Source organism: Oncorhynchus kisutch, unplaced genomic scaffold, assembly GCF_002021735.2.
Source record: "Oncorhynchus kisutch isolate 150728-3 unplaced genomic scaffold, Okis_V2 scaffold963, whole genome shotgun sequence".
NCBI lineage: Eukaryota > Metazoa > Chordata > Actinopteri > Salmoniformes > Salmonidae > Oncorhynchus > Oncorhynchus kisutch.
The window spans coordinates 67,964-84,239 of record NW_022262908.1 but is presented as its reverse complement, the minus strand read 5'-3'; the positions used below and the strand labels follow the sequence as shown (position 1 = coordinate 84,239).

At 42.3% G+C, this 16,276-nt stretch overlaps 2 protein-coding genes across 2 annotated transcripts in view; both read right to left on the bottom strand.

Moving 5' to 3' along the window:
- Window positions 1-16,276, bottom strand: part of LOC116363893 (regulator of G-protein signaling 12) — a 41,731-nt gene that overhangs the window by 18,995 nt on the left and 6,460 nt on the right. Inside the window, exons 6-7 of the mRNA XM_031817242.1 lie at window positions 14,608-14,799; window positions 12,605-13,333 (exon numbers count right to left, since the gene is read on the bottom strand). Of these exons, the coding sequence (XP_031673102.1) occupies window positions 12,605-13,333; window positions 14,608-14,799 (921 nt within the window). The remainder of the gene's footprint in view (window positions 1-12,604; window positions 13,334-14,607; window positions 14,800-16,276) is intronic.
- LOC116363894 (uncharacterized serine-rich protein C215.13-like) lies at window positions 2,971-9,928 on the bottom strand. Its single transcript, XM_031817243.1, has 4 exons — window positions 9,076-9,928; window positions 8,127-8,318; window positions 6,874-6,939; window positions 2,971-4,426 (listed from the first exon to the last, which is right to left on the bottom strand). The coding sequence occupies exons 1-4, from the start codon at window positions 9,388-9,390 to the stop codon at window positions 3,860-3,862; spliced, it is 1,140 nt and encodes a 379-aa protein (XP_031673103.1). The 5' UTR covers window positions 9,391-9,928; the 3' UTR covers window positions 2,971-3,859.

Below are 16,276 nucleotides of genomic sequence, written 5' to 3'. Positions count from 1 at the left end.
CTATTAACATAGGCTACAAGAATAGTCAGGTGGGGGGGGGGGTTCTTGACCACGAGGTCTACAACTATTGGCCTGAGGTAGCTCTATGTCAACTTCCAAAAAGTGAATGAGTAAGTTAGGGGAACTTCCCCGAGGTGAGTTGTCTTGGAGAAAGTAGTCAATATGGTCTGCCCTGTCCTTCAGACATGAATCTGGGTGCAGTTGCAATGAAATACATAGTGGACAGGCTCGTTAGAAGGTAATGGGTGTGTAGGGGATAGATATAGGTTAATAGTTCTCTCTCTCCCACCACCACCCTCCTCCTCTCCTCACACCATCACCCAATCAGAAGTGTTTACTAGGGTAAACAGTACATGAGTCGATAAACGGGAAGTAGCGGACAATGAAACACGCCGGACAGGAAGTGAGGTATTAGGACTTTATAAAGAGGTGTCATGGGAATAGGGCCCTGGTCACTAGTAGTTCACTATATAGGGAATAGGGCTCTGGTCACTAGTAGTTCACTATATAGGGAATAGGGCTCTGGTCACTAGTAGTTCACTATATAGGGAATAGGGCCCTGGTCACTAGTAGTTCACTATATAGGGAATAGGGCTCTGGTCACTAGTAGTTCACTATATAGGGAATAGGGCTCTGGTCACTAGTAGTTCACTATATAGGGAATAGGGCTCTGGTCACTAGTAGTTCACTATATAGGGAATAGGGCTCTGGTCACAGGTAGTTCACTATATAGGGAATAGGGCTCTGGTCACTAGTAGTTCACTATATAGGGAATAGGGCTCTGGTCACTAGTAGTTCACTATATAGGGAATAGGGCCCTGGTCACTAGTAGTTCACTATATAGGGAATAGGGCTCTGGTCACTAGTAGTTCACTATATAGGGAATAGGGCTCTGGTCACTAGTAGTTCACTATATAGGGAATAGGGCTCTGGTCACTAGTAGTTCACTATACAGGGAACAGGGCTCTGGTCACTAGTAGTTCACTATATAGGGAATAGGGCTCTGGTCACTAGTAGTTCACTATATAGGGAATAGGGCTCTGGTCACTAGTAGTTCACTATATAGGGAATAGGGCTCTGGTCACTAGTAGTTCACTATATAGGGAATAGGGCTCTGGTCACTAGTAGTTCACTATACAGGGAATAGGGCTCTGGTCACTAGTAGTTCACTATATAAGGAATAGGGCTCTGGTCACTAGTAGTTCACTATATAGGGAACAGGGCTCTGGTCACTAGTAGTTCACTATATAGGGAACAGGGCTCTGGTCACTAGTAGTTCACTATATAGGGAATAGGGCTCTGGTCACTAGTAGTTCACTATACAGGGAACAGGGCTCTGGTCACTAGTAGTTCACTATATAGGGAATAGGGCTCTGGTCACTAGTAGTTCACTATATAGGGAACAGGGCTCTGGTCACTAGTAGTTCACTATATAGGGAATAGGGCTCTGGTCACTAGTAGTTCACTATATAGGGAATAGGGCCCTGGTCACTAGTAGTTCACTATATAGGGAATAGGGCTCTGGTCACTAGTAGTTCACTATATAGTGAATAGGGCTCTGGTCACTATTAGTTCACTATATAGGGAATAGGGAATAGGGCTCTGGTCACTAGTAGTTCACTATATAGGGAATAGGGCACTGGTCACTAGTAGTTCACTATATAGGGAATAGGGCTCTGGTCACTAGTAGTTCACTATATAGGGAATAGGGCTCTGGTCACTAGTAGTTCACTATATAGGGAATAGGGCTCTGGTCACTAGTAGTTCACTATATAGGGAATAGGGCTCTGGTCACTAGTAGTTCACTATATAGGGAATAGGGCTCTGGTCACTAGTAGTTCACTATATAGGGAATAGGGCTCTGGTCACTAGTAGCTGGGGGATGATTTAACAAAAGCGCATTTGCGAAAAAAGCAGAATCGTTGGACGATTGTACCTAACCATAAACACCAATGCCTTTCTTAAAATCAATACACAGAAGTATATATTTTTAAACCTGCATATTTAGCTAAAAGAAATCCAGGTGAGCAGGCAATATTAACCAGGTGAAATTGTGTCACTTCTCTTGCGTTCATTGCACGCAGAGTCAGGGTATATGCAACAGTTTGGGCCGCCTGGCTCATCGCGAACTAATTTGCCAGAATTTTACGTAATTATGACATAACATTGAAGGTTGTGCAATGTAACAGCAATATTTAGCCTTATGGATGCCACCCGTTAGATAAAATATGTAATGGTTCCATATTTCACTGAAATAATAAACGTTTGGTTTTCGAAATTATAGTTTCCGGATTCGACCCTATTAATGACCAAAGGCTCGTATTTCTGTGTGTTATTATGTTATAATTAAGTCTATGATTTGATAGAGCAGTCTGACTGAGCGATGGTAGGAAGCAGCAGGCTCGTAAGCATTCATTCAAACAGCACTTTCGTGCGTTTTGCCAGCAGCTCTTCGCTGTTTATGACTTCAAGCCTATCAGCCTAATGGCTGGTGTAACCAATGTGAAATGGCTAGCTAGTTAGCTGGGTATGTGCGAATAGCGTTTCAAACATCACTCGCTCCGAGACTTGGAGTAGTTATTCCCCTGGCCCTGCAAAGGGCCACGGCTTTTGTGGAGCGATGGGTAACGCTGCTTCGAGTGTGGTTGTTGTCGATGTGTTCCTGGTTCGAGCCCACCAGCTTTCATATGCTCTCATGTTCTGAGCAAGGAACTGAAACGTTAGCTTTCTTACATGGCACATATTGCACTTTTACTTCTCCAACACTTTGTTTTTGCATTATTTAAACCAAATTGAACATGTTTCATTATTTATTTGAGGCTAAATTGATTTTTATTGATATATTATATTAAGTTAAAATAACTGTGCATTCAGTATTGTTGTAATTGTCATTATTACAAATAAATGAATAACAAATACCTGTTTTAAAATCATAATGGGTCGACCGCTACAACACACACAACTCTGACACAGTGTTCATTAATGACAGTAACATTTTAATGTTGGACCTGATATTAATCACATATCAGCAGGGAACATACCATCTCCTCAGGTTATCTGACAATACACCAGTACCCCTCAACCCGGTACATCTATAGTGAAGTACCCCCCAACCCAGTACATCCACAGAAAAGTACCCCTCAACCCGGTACATCCATAGAGAGGTACCCCTCAACCCAGTACATCTATAGTGAAGTACCCCTCAACCCAGTACAGCCATAGTGAAGTACCCCTCAACCCAGTACAGCCATAGTGAAGTACCCCTCAACCCAGTACATCCATAGTGAAGTACCCCTCAACCCAGTACATCCATAGTGAAGTACCCCTCAACCCAGTACAGCCATAGTGAAGTACCCCTCAACCCAGTACAGCCATAGTGAAGTACCCCTCAACCCAGTACAGCCATAGTGAAGTACCCCTCAACCCAGTACAGCCATAGTGAAGTACCCCTCAACCCAGTACAGCCATAGTGAAGTACCCCTCAACCCAGTACATCCATAGTGAAGTACCCCTCAACCCAGTACATCCATAGTGAAGTACCCCTCAACCCAGTACAGCCATAGTGAAGTACCCCTCAACCCAGTACAGCCATAGTGAAGTACCCCTCAACCCAGTACAGCCATAGTGAAGTCATGTAAGTTTCCATTGTGTTTTGCTCCGCAGTCTGGCAGCAGGTCATCAGTCTGGCAGCAGGTCATCAGTCTGGCAGCAGGCCATCAGTCTGGCAGCAGGCCATCAGTCTGGCAGCAGGTCATCAGTCTGGCAGCAGGTCATCAGTCTGGCAGCAGGTCATCAGTCTGCTAATAGGAGGCTACTACGACCCTGGTATTTGCTAGATAACACACACTGTAGTAGATGCTTAGTCGTGACTTACAAACTGACTATTCATGGAGTCCAGCAACACTCTGCAACCCACCGTCTGCAGGTAGTGACCGATACCGAACGCGTCGGGACACGACTGCCACTCTCCTCGGTGTTCATCGGGACACGTCCAGGTCACTTTGATTTGGCTGTAGCCCAACGCGGTTATGGTCCGATTACGCAACGCAGCGCCGCACTGGTGACACGTCTGGAAAAGCTCCTTGAGCTTCGACTCGTTCACGATCCATTTCCTTTCGCTCCAAACTCCTCCTCCGTCCGGTTCGCCTGACGACACCCTACTGTCAGAGCTGGAGGTGGAGGGGGTGGAGGGGCTGGAGGTGGAGAGGCTGGAGGTGGAGAGGCTGGAGGTGGAGAGGCTGGAGGTGGAGAGGCTGGAGGTGGAGAGGCTGGAGGTGGAGAGGCTGGAGGTGGAGAGGCTGGAGGTGGAGGGGCTGGAGGTGGAGGGGCTGGAGGTGGAACCAGCAGCAGAGCTCATACTGGTACAGTCCTTCACTGAAGTCTTCTTAACGGCTGTGTCCATTTGACCTTTCTTCCTGCGCGTCCCCTGAATGAAAGAAAAAATAAACATGTTAAAAGAAGAATTTGTACAAAAAACTGCATTCTAATAAAGACAGGTTGCTGTGGAAACGGTGAATAAATGACTCCATTCTGATAAAGACAGGTTACTGTGGAAACGGTGAATAAATGACTCCATTCTGATAAAGACAGGTTGCTGTGGAAACGTTGGTGAATAAGTGACTCCATTCTGATAAAGACAGGTTGCTGTGGAAACGGTGAATAAATGACTCCATTCTGATAAAGACAGGTTGCTGTGGAAACGTTGGTGAATAAATGACTCCATTCTGATAAAGACAGGTTGCTGTGGAAACGTTGGTGAATAAATGACTCCATTCTGATAAAGACAGGTTGCTGTGGAAACGGTGAATAAATGACTCCATTCTGATAAAGACAGGTTGCTGTGGAAACAGTGAATAAATGACTACATTCTGATAAAGACAAGTTGCTGTGGAAACGGTGAATAAATGACTACATTCTGATAAAGACAGGTTACTGTGGAAACTGTGAATAAATGACTCCATTCTGATAAAGACAAGTTGCTGTGGAAACGGTGAATAAATGACTCCATTCTGATAAAGACAGGTTGCTGTGGAAACGTTGGTGAATAAATGACTCCATTCTGATAAAGACAGGTTGCTGTGGAAACAGTGAATAAATTACTCCATTCTGATAAAGACAGGTTGCTGTGGAAACGTTGGTGAATAAATTACTCCATTCTGATAAAGACAGGTTGCTGTGGAAACGTTGGTGAATAAATTACTCCATTCTGATAAAGACAGGTTGCTGTGGAAACGGTGCATAAATGACTCCATTCTGATAAAGACAGGTTGCTGTGGAAACGTTGGTGAATAAATGACTCCATTCTGATAAAGACAGGTTACTGTGGAAACGGTGAATAAATGACTCCATTCTGATAAAGACAGGTTACTGTGGAAACGGTGAATAAATGACTCCATTCTGATAAAGACAAGTTGCTGTGGAAACGGTGAATAAATGACTACATTCTGATAAAGACAGGTTGCTGTGGAAACGGTGAATAAATGACTCCATTCTGATAAAGACAGGTTGCTGTGGAAACGTTGGTGAATAAATGACTCCATTCTGATAAAGACAGGTTGCTGTGGAAACGTTGGTGAATAAATGACTCCATTCTGATAAAGACAGGTTGCTGTGGAAACGTTGGTGAATAAGTGACTCCATTCTGATAAAGACAGGTTGCTGTGGAAACGTTGGTGAATAAATGACTCCATTCTGATAAAGACAGGTTGCTGTGGAAACGTTGGTGAATAAATGACTCCATTCTGATAAAGACAGGTTGCTGTGGAAACGTTGGTGAATAAATGACTCCATTCTGATAAAGACAGGTTGCTGTGGAAACGGTGAATAAATGACTCCATTCTGATAAAGACAGGTTGCTGTGGAAACAGTGAATAAATGACTACATTCTGATAAAGACAGGTTACTGTGGAAACGGTGAATAAATGACTCCATTCTGATAAAGACAAGTTGCTGTGGAAACGGTGAATAAATGACTCCATTCTGATAAAGACAGGTTGCTGTGGAAACGTTGGTGAATAAATGACTCCATTCTGATAAAGACGGGTTGCTGTGGAAACGTTGGTGAATAAATGACTCCATTCTGATAAAGACAGGTTGCTGTGGAAACGGTGCATAAATGACTCCATTCTGATAAAGACAAGTTGCTGTGGAAACGGTGAATAAATGACTCCATTCTGATAAAGACAGGTTGCTGTGGAAACGTTGGTGAATAAATGACTCCATTCTGATAAAGACAGGTTGCTGTGGAAACGTTGGTGAATAAGTGACTCCATTCTGATAAAGACAGGTTGCTGTGGAAACGTTGGTGAATAAATGACTCCATTCTGATAAAGACAGGTTGCTGGTGAAACGTTGGTGAATAAATGACAACATTGGGCGACTAGTGTGCAGCTTTTGCTTTTGAAGTGTTATACGAACAGAATGAGTCGGGACCAACAGAATGAGTCTGGAGCAACAGAATGAGTCTGGAGCAACAGAATAAGTCGGGACCAACAGAATGAGTCGGGAGCAACAGAATGAGTCGGGAGCAACAGAATGAGTCGGGAGCAACAGAATGAGTCGGGACCAACAGAATGAGTCGGGACCAACAGAATGAGTCAAGAACCAACAGAATGAGTCAAGAACCAACAGAATGAGTCAAGAACCAACAGAATGAGTCAAGAACCAACAGAATGAGTCAAGAACCAACAGAATGAGTCTGGAGCAACAGAATGAGTCTGGAGCAACAGAATGAGTCTGGAGCAACAGAATGAGTCTGGAGCAACAGAATGAGTCTGGAGCAACAGAATGAGTCTGGAGCAACAGAATGAGTCTGGAGCAACAGGATGAGTCTGGAGCAACAGAAGGAACAGGAAGTGTCAGACAGATACTCACAGGAACGTTGGTCTTTGTTTTTTTCCTTCTGCATGCGTCTCCCGTTGTCGTCGTAGAGGAGAGGTCCTGCAGAAACATAATGTCAGCCCAACCAATAACCTGTTATCTATCAGACCCTGAGATAGACTAGTGTCCTGTCCAGGGAGTGTACTGGTACATCAAGCTGTCTCACTACAGAAACAGGATATAGACTAGTGTCCTGTCCAGGGGGTGTACTGGTACATCAAGCTGTCTCACTACAGAAACAGGAGATAGACTAGTGTCCTGGTACATAAAGCTGTCTCCCTACAGAAACAGGATATAGACTAGTGTCCTGTCCAGGAGGTGTACTGTACATCAAGCTGTCCCACTACAGAAACAGGACATAGACTCCTGCTCCTATGAGTCATTCCAGCTCCCACAAGCCAGGGCTACTTCCATAGTATCCATCCACAGCCAGTAGAGCCCCATGATGATAACAGCATTACCTTACTAAGTGTAGAGCCCCATGATGATAACAGCATTACCTTACTAAGTGTAGAGCCCCATGATAATAACATCATTACCTTACTAGTGTAGAGCCCCATGATACTAACAGCATTACCTTACTAAGTGTAGAGCCCCATGATAATAACAGCATTACCTTACTAAGTGTATAGCCCCATGATAATAACAGCATTACCTTACTAAGTGAAGAGCCCCATGATAATAACATCATTACCTTACTAAGTGTACAGCCCCATGATAATAACAGCATTACCTTACTAAGTGTACATTACCTTACTACGTGTAGAGCCCCATGATAATAACAGCATTACCTTACTAAATGTACATTACCTTACTAAGTGTAGAGCCCCATGATAATAACAGCATTACCTTACTAAGTGTAGAGCCACATGATAATAACAGCATTACCTTACTAAGTGTACAGCTAGTAGAGACACATGATCATAACAGCATTACCTTACTAAGTGTAGATACCCATGACAATAACAACATTACCATACTAAGTGTAGATCCCCATGATAATAACAGCATTACCTCACTAAGTGTAGAGCCCCGTAATAATAACAGCATTACCTCACTAACTGTACAGCCCCATGATAATAACAGCATTACCTCACTAACTGTACAGCCCCATGATAATAACAGCATTACCTCACTAACTGTACAGCCCCATGATAATAACAGCATTACCTCACTACGTGTACATTACCTTACTAAGTGTAGAGCCCCATGATAATAACAGCATTGCCTCACTACGTGTACATTACCTTACTAAGTGAACACGTGGGAGCCAGAGCCACGTGCGCCCCAAAGGTTGAAGCAGGCTCTGTCAGCTGCAGACCCCGGTGGGAGAGGAACCCCGTCATAGCAACACCTGACCCTCCACGTTGTGGGGTGGGACCAGACGCCCCTCCAGCAGACAGGGAGTCAGTCCCTGGAGCTACGTCTCCCGTCTCAACCTGGGTGAGAGAGAAAAAAGGCACAGGCACCAGGAAATGCCGCTATTCATTTTTTTAAATCAACAAAAGGGAGAACACGTGTAGGCATGACATCAATTTGGGCTTTGAACAAGACCACGGGAGAACCTCAATTGCATTTCCTCGATTCCTAGCGTCCTCTCTCGCCTTCTCAAACACCATTGGATGTGACGGTGAGAGGGTCCCGCCCCTCTGACCTCATCCAATGGGTTTGGTATCCGAGAAGGGAACGAGGAGCGACTACAAGGAGTCAAGGAAATGCAATTGAGATTCTCCCTATAATAACTGCATGCTGTCATCTATTACAAGCCAAGCTAAACACTATACAGTCAAGTCACAGTTCCTTTATATTGCATGTGGACATTTTATTATGTATTTGACCCAAGACAATGAATAAAGGCACCAAGAAAATGGCACAAAGTTAACTTAGACATTGTGTTGTACTTGGCTAAAATTGTGTGTGTTGTACTTGGCTATTCTTTGGCTAAAAGTGTGTGTTTGTGTGCTCGCTCTGAGAAGAAGGACATTCACCAGTAAAGTGACAGCCCTATGAAAACGTCAACAGAACACCTTTCACTAAAACTACGCTACCCATAATACAATGCGACCCCCCCCACCCAGTGATTGATAGCTAGCTTACATTGGTAGTTCCAGCATCTACGCACTAGGTTTTGTCATTTATCAAGGAACAAATAATAACCCTGTTCAATCAGTCAGATATTGTTAGATTACCACTTACCGACATTATTCCACGTTGTCCTGGCGTGTGAACGGCCACCGACGGCACCGCCGTATCCTTCAGGAAACTTTTCATGATTCTCATCCTGCTGTGTCTGTCCTGTCCCAGCTTCTCGTAATAGTCCCCCGGTAGAAAATGTTCCGAGCAAACGAGTAACTTTCTGAGGTCATCGGTCGCGGTATTAGCATCTTTGTTCAGAGCAATCAGCCATAGTTTCAATCGGTCCGGATGACTCAATGGAAGTCGGTGAAACATTAGAGCCGACCAAGTCTTTTGCTTGTTGTCGCACGTTTTAACAGCGCACTCGCGAGGCATATTGGAGCAGCGACGGTAGCGCACGTGACAACGGGGAAAGCTCTTTAGTTGAGATTAACGTTAGTTAGCAATACCGTTGATGATGGTTGTCCGTCTCAACACAGCAGCACACTCGACTAGCTAGCTAGCTACTTGCAAATGTAAACTTGCTAGATAATAGCTTGAAAATATTTCCAGCAGTGTGGACAATCTTCAGTTCACTGGCTGCGAGGTAAATCAATAACGCTTTGCAGTCTGTTGATGTCGCTAGGAGTTACTTTTCTTATTTTGATACCAGCTATATAGCAAACCCGAAAATGTCGCGTTTACTTCCTTGAAAAGGAACGTCAGAACAAGCTGTCCAATCAGCGCGGCTTTTGCTCAGCTACTCGTGGGCGTGGTTTTGCACCAAGTTTGGCGCACATAAAAACCCACATAATCAAGACTGTAAAAATAGAGTGAGAAGGAAGCAGAGCAGAACAGGTGTCCATCCCTACATATATTGAATCAATAAAGTAGGGTTTGAGTCTGGAGTCAAGGCCAGGGACAGGGGATGGGAATCAACCTAAATGGCATCCTATATATATATATATATATATATATATATATATATATATATCCTACAATCCTATATCCTACAAGTTGTGCACTATATATATATATATATCCTACAAGTTGTGCACTATATCAGATGACTTAGTTCTTCATCTAATGTTATCTACTGTATGTACACTCCCTATACTGAATGATTGGATCCCTTGATAAAGATGAGCAAAAAAGACACTATAAAATATAATACAAATACTGTGCTATATTGTATGCTACATTTATTCATTTTTTACAATATTATTTTATATATCCTATATATAGTGCACAACTTTTAACCAGGGCCCATTGGGGCTGTAATCCCTTGCAAAAGTATTCATACCCCTATATAGAACATCTGTAAGATCAAATATTACCTTTCAACCACAGATCCAACTGGTTCTGGAATGTTCCCAGTAGATAAAGAGGACATACTGGTTCTGGAATGTTCCCAGTAGATAAAAAGGACATACTGGTTCTGGAATGTTCCCAGTAGATAAAGAGAACATACTAGTTCTGGAATGTTCCCAGTAGATAAAAAGGACATACTGGTTCTGGAATGTTCCCAGTAGATAAAGAGGACATACTGGTTCTGGAATGTTCCCAGTAGATAAAGAGGACATACTGGTTCTGGAATGTTCCCAGTAGATAAAGAGGACATACTGGTTCTGGAATGTTCCAGTAGATAAAGAGGACATACTGGTTCTGGAATGTTCCCAGTAGATAAAGAGGACATACTGGTTCTGGAATGTTCCCAGTAGATAAAGATACAACAAAAATACAGGAAGCTTTTTGTGTCAGAGAGAGAGAGAGACATTGTCTTCATCTAATTACTCTCAGAGAGAGAGAGAGGAGTCTGAAGACCAGACTTAAAATGGTATTAAAAGGTGTGCTGGAGAAACTGAGTACCAACAGGAGTGCACATTTTTGTTCAGGCCCAGTAGTAAAACACCTGACCTGATTCAACTAATCATCAAGCCACAAACACTGAGGTACATGTGTAGAGTCTAGAGAGAGAGAGAGAGAGAGAGACAGAGAGAGAGAGAGACCGACAGAGAGAGTGAGAGACCGAGAGAGAGAGATATACAGAGAGTGAGAGATAGAGAGAGAGATAAAGACAGAGAGAGACAGATACAGAGAGAGAGAGAGACAGATACAGAGAGAGAGAGAGACAGATACAGAGAGAGAGAGAGAGAGAGAGAGAGACAGAGAGAGAGAGACAGATACAGAGAGAGAGAGAGACAGATACAGAGAGAGAGAGAGAGAGATACAGAGAGAGACAGAGACAGAGACAGAGAGAGAGAGACAGACACAGAGAGAGAGAGAGAGAGAGAGAGACAGATACAGAGAGAGAGAGACAGATACAGAGAGAGAGAGACAGATACAGAGAGAGCGAGAGACAGAGAGAGGTAGAAGTAGAGAAAGAGACAGACAGACCAAGAGAGTTGTCGGGATAGCACCAGTGGCCAGACATTTCCAGAAAGTAATTTTCCACTCCAGTGGTTTGATACAGTGTTTTCTCATGTTGGGTTCACTTCTAACAAGCTCCCTCCACAACCCAGACCACCAGCTATTATTATAGCAGAATATGATTCTGGACTGGAGCTTTACAATACAGAACCAAACACACACACACACACACACACACACACACACACACACACACACACACACACACACACACAATCATAGTACAACGGTAGTCTGGACTGTAGCTCTACAATACAGATACTACCAGTACAACTACTAGAGAAAAAGTTGGTCAAATACATCACTATAAATCTGATGCTTTTACTTCAGACTTCTACAAACAGACTGACACACACACACACACACACACACACACACACACACACACACACACACACACACACACACACACACACACACACACCACCATGACCTACTGTATGACTTCTACACACACACACCACCATGACATACTGTATGACTTCTACACACACACACACACACCACCATGACATACTGTATGACTTCTACACACACACACACACACACACACACACCACCATGACATACTGTATGACTTCTACACACACACACACACACACACACCACCGTGACATACTGTATGACTTCTACACACACACACACCACCATGACATACTGTATGACTTCTACACACACACACACACACACACACACACACACACACACACACACACACACACACCACCATGACAAACTGTATGACTTCTACACACACACACACACACCACCATGACATACTGTATGACTTCTACACACACACACACACACACCACCATGACATACTGTATGACTTCTACACACACACACACACACACACCACCATGACATACTGTATGACTTCTACACACACACACACCACCATGACATACTGTATGACTTCTACACACACACACACACACACACACACACACCACCATGACATACTGTATGACTTCTACACATACACACACACACACACACCACCATGACATACTGTATGACTTCTACACACACACACACACACACACACACACACACACACACACCACCATGACATACTGTATGACTTCTACACATACACACACACACACACACCACCATGACATACTGTATGACTTCTACACACACACCACCATGACATACTGTATGACTCTCTTACCTTCTTCTCCCTGTCTTTCCCATTCCCGCGTCTCTTCCCATTCTGCTTGGGCTCTCTGAGTCCTTTCTCTCCAGCCGCGGGCCCAAACAGCTTCTTAGCCCACTCATCCTTCTGCGTGGCCAGCCCGGGAGGCTGTGGAGGCAGGGGTAGGTCCCCGGCTGGTAGTGGAGCCCTGTAGCGATCCGCGGGTATCTTGTTCATGGGTGGCGGGAGGGTGCTACAGTTCGTTGATGACCAGCCATCTGTTGACTCAGCATAGGACTCCTGATCACTACACAGCCCTCCTTGTCCCTGCGTTTGTCCTGCCTGGCCTGGTTGTCTCCAGTCTCTCAGGACGTGGACTGGTAACCAGCGTTGAGACTGATGGTGTTGGGGCGGGGCCAGGCTCTGCTCCGCTCCTCCTCCAGATCCTCCCCTCTTCCCTGGCAGGTAGTGGTGGAGTGAGGGCTGGGAGGAGTGGGCCCCTCGAGGGGGGATGGAAGGGGGGGAAGGCGGAGGGTAGCTGTTGTTGAGGTGAGGGGGAGGAGGAGGGGAGAGAGGGGGGCCAGGGACGACACCAGGAGGGACTTGGTTCCAGCCCGGGGCCGAGGGAGGAGGAGGGCTGTCCCAGTGGCGTGGACCGGGGTTGTGATTATGGCCTCCCAGGTCAACCAATAAGACACGGTTACTCTTTTCATCTGGCAGGAAGTTACCGATGCCGCTGTCGCTGTTGCTACTGGTGCTGTGGTTCTGTTAATAACAATAATAACATTAATAATAATAACAACAATAACAATAACAATAATAACATTAATAATAATAACAACAACAATAATAATAATAACAACAATAACAATAATAACATTTATAATAATAATAATAACAATAACAACATAAATAATAATAACAACAACAACAATAATAATAATAATAATAACAACATTAATAATAATAACAACAACAACAATAATAATAACAATAATAACATTAATAATAACAATAATACCATTAATAATAACAATAGCAATAATAACATTAATAATAATAATAATAACAATAACAATAACAATAATAACAATAACATTAATAATAACAATAATAACATTAATAATAATAATAATAACAATAACAACAATAATAATAATAATAACAACATTAATAATAATAACAACAACAACAATAATAATAACAATAATAACATTAATAATAACAATAATACCATTAATAATAACAATAGCAATAGTAACATTAATAATAATAATAATAATAATAACAATAACAATAATAACAATAACATTAATAATAACAATAATAACATTAATAATAATAATAATAATAATAATAACAATAATAATAACAATAATAACATTTATAATAATAACAATAACAATAATAATAACAATAATAACATTTATAATAATAACAATAACAATAACAATAACAATAATACCATTAATAATAACAATGATACCATTAATAATAATAACAGCAATAACAAATTAAATAATAATAATAACAACAATAATAATAATAATAATAATAATAACGGCAATAACAACAACAATAACCAATACAATAACAATAACAACAACAATAATAACAATAACACCAATAACAATAATAATACCAATAATAACCAATACAATAATACTACTAATAATAATAATAACAATAATAACGACAATAACAATGACACTCATATTAACGATTATAACAATAATATCAACAACAATAATAATAATTGAAAAGTGATGAATAAATAACATTTAGACCTGGATTTCAAATACTTGAAACATATTTCAAATACTTTCTCTGTGCCTTGTTGAGCTTGTCTGGCTTAATAAACCAATAGCAAAGTCCCAAAAGTGCAAACTGGCCCACCTGGCACTCCAGTGTGGGTATTTGAACATTAAAGTTCTGTCAAAGCTCTACTAAACTAAACAAGACAGTAAAGAAAAACAACATCCATTTGGATTGAAGGTCAAAGAACAACAGATGATAAAAACAGAACTAAACAACTGTACCTGCTGTGGGTCGTTGTCCGGATCAACGAACGCCCGCGCCCGGACCCCCTCGATGTTCTCCCCCATGTCCCGGTAGAGAACAGACACAAACTGGAGCAGAGGCTGGGAGGTAGGGGGGAACTCCAGACACCCTCCAGTATCAGGATCAGGAGTACACTCAAACCCAAACCTCCTGGCCACACCCACATGGACCTAGAGGAAGGAGGAGGTTACTTTATTGTCCAATGGACACAGATTTACAACTGGCTATTCCAACCCCTCTGAAAATATGGTGTTTTAGCATATTTATGGTAGGTTTTATCTATAGTAGTGAATTACAGTTGACATTTATATTCAGTTTACAGTCTGAGTCGTTATCAAAAGAAATCAACTCCTGAATCCCATTTAGACTTTTTTTCCTCCCCCTATTTGTTGTTGAAGATTTTTAAACCAGTAAGACCTCTTTATCTACTGGGAAAATTCCAGAACCAGGAAGTCCTCTTTATCTACTGGGAACATTCCAGAACCAGGAAGTCCTCTTTATCTATTGGTTGTTGAAGAATTTAAACCAGTAAGCCCTCTTTATCTACTGGGAAAATTCCAGAACCAGGAAGTCCTCTTTATCTACTGGGAACATTCCAGAACCATTAAGTCCTCTTTATCTACTGGGAACATTCCAGTAAGTTATCTTTATCTACTGGGAACATTCCAGAACCAGTAAGGCCTCTTTATCTACTGGGAACATTCCAGAACCAGTAAGACCTCTTTATCTACTGGGAACATTCCAGAACCAGTAAGTCCTCTTTATCTACTGGGAACATTCCAGAACCAGTAAGTCCTCTTTATCTACTGGGAACATTCCAGTAAGTTCTCTTTATCTACTGGGAACATTCCAGAACCAGTAAGTCCTCTTTATCTACTGGGAACATTCCAGAACCAGTAAGACCTCTTTATCTACTGGGAACATTCCAGTAAGTCCTCTTTATCTACTGGGAACATTCCAGTAAGTCCTCTTTATCTACTGGGAACATTCCAGAACCAGTAAGTCCTCTTTATCTACTGGGAACATTCCAGAACCAGTAAGTCCTCTTTATCTACTGGGAACATTCCAGAACCAGTAAGTTCTCTTTATCTACTGGGAACATTCCAGTAAGTCCTCTTTATCTACTGGGAACATTCCAGTAAGTCCTCTTTATCTACTGGGAACATTCCAGAACCAGTAAGACCTCTTTATCTACTGGGAACATTTCAGAACCAGTAAGTCCTCTTTATCTACTGGGAACATTCCAGAACCAGTAAGACCTCTTTATCTACTGGGAACATTTCAGAACCAGTAAGTCCTCTTTATCTACTGGGAACATTCCAGAACCAGTAAGTCCTCTTTATCTACTGGGAACATTCCAGAACCAGTAAGTCCTCTTTATCTACTGGGAACATTCCAGAACCAGTAAGACCTCTTTATCTACAGGGAACATTCCAGAACCAGTAAGTTCTCTTTATCTACTGGGAACATTCCAGTAAGACCTCTTTATCTACAGGGAACATTCCAGAACCAGTAAGTCCTCTTTATCTACAGGGAACATTCCAGAACCAGTAAGACCTCTTTATCTACTGGGAACATTCCAGAACCAGTAAGACCTCTTTATCTACTGGGAACATTCCAGTAAGTCCTCTTTATCTACTGGGAACA